The 7,960-nt window shown below is 37.1% G+C and overlaps 1 gene segment (V, D, J or C); it reads left to right on the top strand.

Moving 5' to 3' along the window:
• The first annotated feature begins 2,735 nt into the window (after window positions 1-2,735).
• On the top strand, window positions 2,736-4,190 carry LOC105496605 (T cell receptor alpha variable 13-1-like). The segment is given in 2 exon segments: window positions 2,736-2,893; window positions 3,061-4,190. Coding segments are annotated over 2 exon segments (432 nt in total).
• The last annotated feature ends 3,770 nt before the right edge of the window (window positions 4,191-7,960 follow it).

Raw genomic sequence — 7,960 nt, 5'->3', positions numbered from 1 at the left:
TGAAGTCTCATTTTATTTCATCTTACTATGGATTTAGGCTCCCCTTGATCCATCACCTATCACTAATGTTATAGGAGGAATGAAAGCTCACATAGGAACTCATCCAGAGAACCTTGTCTTTGCTTCTGAAGGGGCCCAAGGATTGGTTAGGGTAACCTCAGACCCACTAGATTGCATATAGATGTGAAAATGGTTTTGGGGTTCCATGATGCAAGACAATTTCTCCTTGCATTCCCATACTTCACACTGTGCACAACTAGTCCTTAGTAAATATTTGCTCTGTTAAATAGAATAAAATAATTTTACAGCCAGAAAAGCACTTAGAAATATTTTAGTTCAATTTCACTTTACAAAGAGAGAAACCGTATCCAAGATGCCAGTATGAAACCATTAGATGAGCCGAGAATAGAAAGAAACTGGATTTCCTCCCTTCCTCCTTAGTATTGTTTCCACTGCCTCATTCCTGCAGGACCACATTGCTGAGCAAAGAGATACTGATGAAAATCCAGCCACTTTGACCTCTGCAGTTTGGGTCTGGGAAAGACTTGGTCCAATCAGTTTGACCATGAGAATGGAGAGTTCCAATCTGTGTAAACATTTGCCACTTTGGGCAAGAAAGATACTCAGGTGGAGACACTGTTATTTTACCAGCAAATCAGTCCATGACTCATTGGCTTCTGTAGGAGTGAGCCAAAAGTGATGGTGCCATCCTCAACCCCTGGATGTATTTCTGAGAATTTTCCTAAAAATAGTAAGGTATATATATACCTTATGGTGGGTGGATATTCCTTGAAAGAAGGATGTGAACATAAGGAGCATCACTCTACATTGTTTAAAAATGATCACTGAAATTGGGAAGCTAAGGGAAACATTGACCTTATGTAGCTGACAGTTCATGAGGGTGCTGGAAAAGCTTTTCTAGGCCAACGCTTTGATAATGAGTCTGGCAAAATTCAACGAAATAATCACCAGGCTGGGAATTTTGTCCAGGGCATGGCTATATTCAAGGTACAGTTAATACATGGAATGCTGTGCTCCATATGTGTGGTCATATTTAGACCATTACATTCAGTTCTGAATGCCATGACTCAGAAGGACAAATAATAACCTATGTATCTGTCTCCAAGAAAAAAGTAATTTGCTCAGTGAAGATTTGATAATTGTATTGTATGAGGAATGAGTGAGATAACTGAAGATCCTTAGAATGGAGAAATTTCATATATATAAAAACACACATTATATAAATACATATATATTTATGTATTGAGTTGAGATTCTTAATCATAGCTGTCTGAAAATATTTAAGGATGTGAGATGTGAATAAATAATTAGATTTAGTCTCTATAACTCCAGGAGACAAGAGAGTACAAATCACAGGAAAGGGGCTTTCCTCCTAGAAATGAGATAGTGTTGGTTTCCCAGGTAGCATTTCTCATGATCAGTATTTCACTGTCAGTTTTCTATTTGTACTATTCTGCTAATACACAGGAAATACTTAGCCTTCCATTAATTTATTCTTACAGAAGTAATTTTAAAATATCAAAAATTAAAGTAGATTAGAAAGGGTTTTTTTGTTTTTGGCAGAAAGAGATAAACCTGGAAACATACAGGACTGAAGGACTTTTTCAATATCTTGGAGAAAAACAATATGGTGGGGTTTGGGAGAAAAATGATAGATATGGAATCTGTGCCAGCAATGGCTGAGGCAACAGCAGTTCATGACAGAAGAGTTGGCTCGTACTTTAGAGGAAATTCCACTAAAGATATGAGTCAGTCACTGTATTTAAGGACATATCATCTTGATATCATCCATTTTGATATCAAAAAATAAAATTATTTCAACAATAAAGTTACATATGGTTATATTTTTTGAATCTGCAGCCTGATGTTTTCTGAGAATTTCTTCTTGTTTTTTTCAACACTTTGCAGAAAGCAAGACACATAGCAATAGGAAAAGACTTCTTAAAACATGCCAGATTTCTCCTCGCAAAACAGCCCAGTCAGTGGGTCAAACTGTCCCTACTGTTGGAGTAGGAATAACTCATGGAACTTGTCCCCCTCCTCCTTTATCATTGTACTTTAATTTTTTACTTTTTATTAAAGCCATCTTTACTGAAGAAATATTCAACACTTTGATTGTTGGTACTATCAATTCTCTGGGAATAGCAAGGTCACGGCCAAGACCAGGCTTGGAGAAGCAGAACCTGAGATAATATGCACTTGAAATATTGAGTGGTCCTCTCTCTTTTGCTCTGATCTTTGGCTTACGTATTGCTTAAAGAAAGAGTTTTTCTCCATAGCAAACAAGTCATGATGGTAGACTTAACCTAAAAGGAAGGCATTATTTTTTCTTTGTTTATGTATTTTCTTAATTTCAAACATATAAACTCAGCCCATCATTGAATAAATATCAACAGCATCTACTTCTTTATAATTTATGAATAATGAATCAGTAGTGTGCATAATTATAGAGTTAGATCTCTACATTCTTACTGTGCATTTAGTCTCTGATTGAACATCCAGTTTGTTTGACTCGTTGCTGCTTTCGTGCACCTGAGTGCCTCATAGGATTAGAGAAAAACATTCAACCAGCAAGTTCAGTAGTTAGGGATGTGACCACAAGGTGGTAGTGCTCCTCTGCTGAGGCAGAATAGAGGGTTCATTTAGTGTGTCCTGAATGACTAGGTTTATGGTAGAAGCAGAGCCTTTTTCTTATTGGTTGGGTACACAACGTGAGAAACCCCTGTGGTTGTTAGAGGAGAGAAGGGACAACCTGATGATAGAAGTAACTCTTATAACTGGAGGTTGCAGGTCAATGACTGATCTTAATTGGGAAGAACAGTGATGACATCCATTCGAGCTGTATTTATATTCTTGTGGCTGCAGCTGGACTGTGAGTTGAGGGTATTTGGGTAACAGAGTATATTAGTGAATATTCTTTAGAAGTTCAAAGCGGAGACTTGTTGTATTCAGGTTTCCTCTCTTTAGTATGAAAAATAATTCTAGAGAGTAATGACCTAACAATCCCTCTTTTTTCTCTGATTTTTTCTTTCTACATAGCGGTGAATGGAGAGAATGTGGAGCAGCATCCTTCAACCCTGAGTGTCCAGGAGGGAGACAGCTCTGTTATCAAGTGTACTTATTCAGACAGTGCCTCAAGCTACTTCCCTTGGTATAAGCAAGAACTTGGAAAAGGACCTCAGTTCATTATAGACATTCGTTCAAATGAGCATGAAAAGAAAGACCAAAGAATTACTGTTTTATTGAACAAGACAGCCAAACATTTCTCTCTGCACATCACAGAGACCCAACCTGGAGACTCAGCTGTCTACTTCTGCGCAGCGAGTACACATTGCTTCCCAGGCACCTGCTACCCGTACACAAACCTGAGACTGGAGCTGAAGCTGCAACCCCTTTCTTTTGTCATAGACCTTCAAGTATAGCATTTGTCATATTGTTTGTTTGCAAGTTGAAACTAACATATTGACATTAAAAGCATATAATGAAAAGGTTAGGTTCAAGGTGACATGGAAAGGTTTAGGGCATTTTGTTGGCTGATTGTTGCCTAATTAATTCTTTTTTCTAACATTTATATTATTGTATATGTTTAAGGTATGCAACATGATGTTTTGACATACATAGTAAAAAATGAAGCGTCAGATGAAGAGATGTCTAGGGCAAGGTGTAGGGGAGGGGATGCCGAGCTTCCATGCCTTCTCTGGCTGTGCCTCCCTCCAGGCACCTCCATATGTTCATTCAGCAATCAGAAGGCTCTGCTCAGTAGATTCTTAAAGGGAATCATTTAAAAATCTAGGCCTTAAAGATGACTTTACATTTTCCTATCAATTCAGACTCCTCTGCTATAAATAACCCCTTAATATCAATATCACAATCCCTATTATGAATGAGCTTTTCACTCTTGTCTTTTGAAACTCATTTTAGTTATTTGTTCTGATTGTAAAGCATTACATGACAAATATAGAAAATATGTAAAAGTCCAGGCAAGGTGGCTCATGCTGGTAATCTCAGCACTTTGGGAGGCTGAGGAGGGTGGATCACAAGGTCAGGAGTTCAAGACCAGCCTGGTCAAGATGTTGAAAACTGGTTTCTACTAAAAATACAAAAATTAGGCCGGACGCGGTGGCTCATACCTGTAATCCCAGCACTTTGGGAGCCTGAGGCGGGAGGATCTCGGGCGTTCGAGACCAGCCTGGCCAGCATGGTGAAACCCCACCTTTACCAAAAATACAAAAAATTAGCTGGGCATGGTGCTATGCGCCTGTAATCCCAGTTACTTGGGAAGCTGAGGCAGGAGAATGGTTTGAACCTAGTAGGTGGAGGTTGCAGTGAGCCAAGATCGCGCCACTGCACTCCAGCTGGGGCAACAGAGTGAGACTCTATCTCAAAAAGAAAAAAATGTAAAAAACATAAAATATGAAATGCATAATCCTATATTCAGATATTGTTTTGTTAATATTTGGTTTAGTTGCTTCATAGATTTTTATTATAATTAGAATCATGATTTTTTTCACTTACTATTATAATATTGTGAATTGAGCATTCTTCATTTTATCATGTCCCCTCTTCAAACATTTATGTTTAATTTATTATTTATGTTTAATAAGTTTTTATAAGTCACATTAATTTTTATTTTTTTTCTTCTCTATACTTGTGGTAAAATATGACATCCCTTTCCACCTGTTGTTTTTTGTTAAGAAAATATGACTGGGGTTTTCCTTTAGAGGCCAGTGAATATATATATTGCTTGTGTGTTTGAGGGAAATTAAGATAGGATGTAATTTGAGAATGTGAGCTTCAGAATAGACTTGCCAATCTATTATTTTCAACTCTTATTAATATGCTAGTATTTACTCTCTCATAGAATTTAGAAAGGAGAGATGTGTGTTTTAATAACTGCTGTATCTGCAGAACCCAGCACAATCTTTTTCACACAGTTAATAGTCAGTAGATGTTTGTTAAAAAAAAAAAAGAAGAAGAAGAAAAAATTAATTATGCTACGGTAGTCAAAATTTTAATTTAGGCTTTGTGGTTAAATTAAACTTAAAAATTGATTTTTGAAGTATAAAACTTCTTAGAAATGTATGTTTGATTACCTGATTATTCAATAACATAACATTTGTTTTCATTTTTCTATGTCTTTCTCCCTGAAGCTTTATTGTTTTCAGATAAACTTATTCCTACACATTTAATTTTTATTGCCACCTTTATCCTTCTTTCTGTGGTAAATGGGAATTTTTTTACATACATTTTTCAGCTATCTTACTCAATTCCTTTTTTTTTTTTTTTGAGATGCAGTCTAGCTCTATAGCCCAGGCTGGAGTGCAGTGGAGCAATCTCAGCTCACTGCAATCTCTGCCTCCTGGTCTCCCGGGTTCAAGAGATCTAATGCTCACTGCAACCTCTGCCTCCTGGGTTCAAGAGATTCTCCTGCCTCAGCCTCCCGAGTAGCTGGGACTACAGGTTTGCACCACCATGCCCAACTAACTTTTTGTGTTTTTAGTAGAGACAGGGTTTCACATGCCCAGCTATTTTTTTTGTATTTTCAGTAGAGATGGGGCTTCACCTTTTGGCTAGGATGGTCTTGATCTCCTGACCTCGTGATCTGCCCGCCTTGGCCTCCCAAAGTGCTGGGATTACAGGCGTGAGCCACTGTGCCCAGCCTAATTTTTGTATTTTTAGTAGGGACGGGGTTTCACTGTGTTAGCCAGGCTGGTCTCGAACTCCTGACCTCAAGTGATCCACCTGCCTCTGCCTCCCAAAGTGCTGGGATTACAGGCATGAGCCACTGCGACTGGCCCTATCTTACTCAATTCTTATTAGTGGATTACAACAGGTCTTTGGACCAATGGTTAATTTACAGACAGCTTGCTACAAATCTCCCTACCTCATTTTCATGTTTTGACTGAATTAAACTTTACTACCACAATTTCTTTTAAAAGAGTTATATCTTTTAGTGTTGTAGATAAATCAGTGAAAATAAAGAAGGTGCATAAATAATTAATTCCCTATTTCTCCTACCTGTGGTCAAGGGTAGGCTAATTTCAAGATTTCTTATATTCTTCCTAAGGATGGATCTAATCAGCAATTGGCATAAGGAGAATAACTCCTCCTGGCTGAGTTATGGCTGTTATGGCTTGTTCTTATAGGGAAAGTAATTAGATTAAATTAGGGTTAAAACAGCTGGACAAGAAAGGTCAGCTGTTCCTTGTCTCTTCCAGCTCCGATGGCTGTCTGCATGTCTTGGCTTGTGGCTCCATCACTCTGATCTCTGCCTCTGTGGTTGCACTGCTTCTCTTCTTCTGTCATCTCCGTCTGTCTCCCTGTTATAAGTATACACGTGATTACATTTAAGGCCCATATAATATAGGATAACTTCTCATCCCAGGATCTTTAACTTAATCATATCTGCAATGTCTTTTTTCCCTTGGCTATGTAAGATAACTTTCATGGATTCCAGGGACTGGGGCCTAACTTTTTTGGAGCCCTTATTTTGCCTACCACAGTTGGCATGCCTGATGCTATCTTTTTCACAAGTTGAGAAAGAAAATCAGAATTCCAGATAGAAAAATAGAAATCACATCAATTGCTTCATTTTATTTTCTCAATTTTTACAATTTCCAGTTTTTAAATTACCACATAAAAAGGAACACATTTTGATATGCAGTTCAATGTGTGAAATTTGAATTTTGATATATTGTATAGTTTGATATAACCATGACATAATTATGATACAAAACAGATTGCTCACCCCAAAAACTCCCTTGAGCTCTCTGTGTGAAATCACACCTTCTCCATCTCAAACTCCTTGCAAACCATGGTCTGTTCTTTTATATTTTTTATCTTTTTCTGGATGTCACATGGACGGAATTGTACAATATATATCTTTTGAAAAGTCTGAATTTGGTTAGAGAAAGCATACACCATTGGGCACATACATGATCATCATCTCTGCTACCACTCTGTTATTTCTGTACCTGAATGTCTTAAACTTTTGTCATGTTATAGGAATAACTCAGCATTTCAAATGTTTCAATTTCTTTGGAGGCTTGATTTACAGTTTAAAGAAACACTATGGCAAGTATAGGGTTTAAGGAAACAGTATGGCAATTGATAATGGAGAGGTTCAGTTGAGGATTGAACCAACTCCTATAATCAGAGTTAAACACATCAAGTTTAGTTGTACCAACTCTACCCTAAATTTTTATCGATAGATATTTTTCTAACATTTTAAGGCTAAGTTTATTGATCGAAATTTATTTTAGTCATCTTAATTGGGTATGGTTAATACTTGGATTTTCCCAGGAGTTGGCATAGAATGACATATCTCACAATTATTTAAATTTTTTGCACTAGTTGTGGCTTTGTAGAGGTGAAAAGTGTTAGGAAGGTTATCACCTCAAGTGAAGACTGTACCTAAGCAAATTGTGTTATTAATGAAAGAACAAAGTAGAAAAAAATTACAGATATATGCAACGTTGTACCATTAAAGTTGAAAAATACCACTAAAAGGATGGAAAACAAAAGAATGCAAGGATAGTATAAAAACCAGTGGTTCCCTCATCTAGATAATACTGTTCGATTATACGTGGATGGAGCTGTCTACTTTATCCATCTACACATGTGTTTCAAGGACCTGGGTCTGCACTCATTTTCTGAAAAGCCCCTGAAGAGTCTATGAAGAAACTCAGTTTAATATCTGTGATGTGAATGACTTCTCAATTCTCGTCATTTAAGGATGGATAATGTCAAGCTAATTGGTAAAAAGTAACCACAGAACAATTCCTTGTACTTTGTTGAATTGGTAATAAATAGTACCTAATAAGGTCATTTTCACAAGGTTGAAAGGCAGTCTTTCTCTGAAATTTTTTTCCAAATACCAACTCATCCGGGCTTAGGTCATATAAAGGCTGATTAAATGAAAGGCCAGGAAAGAAAATTA

The sequence above is a fragment of the Macaca nemestrina genome, chromosome 7 (genome assembly GCF_043159975.1).
Source record: "Macaca nemestrina isolate mMacNem1 chromosome 7, mMacNem.hap1, whole genome shotgun sequence".
NCBI classification, from domain to species: Eukaryota; Metazoa; Chordata; class Mammalia; order Primates; family Cercopithecidae; genus Macaca; species Macaca nemestrina.
The sequence above is the reverse complement of the archived record's forward strand: the minus strand, read 5'-3'. Positions and strand labels throughout refer to the sequence as shown.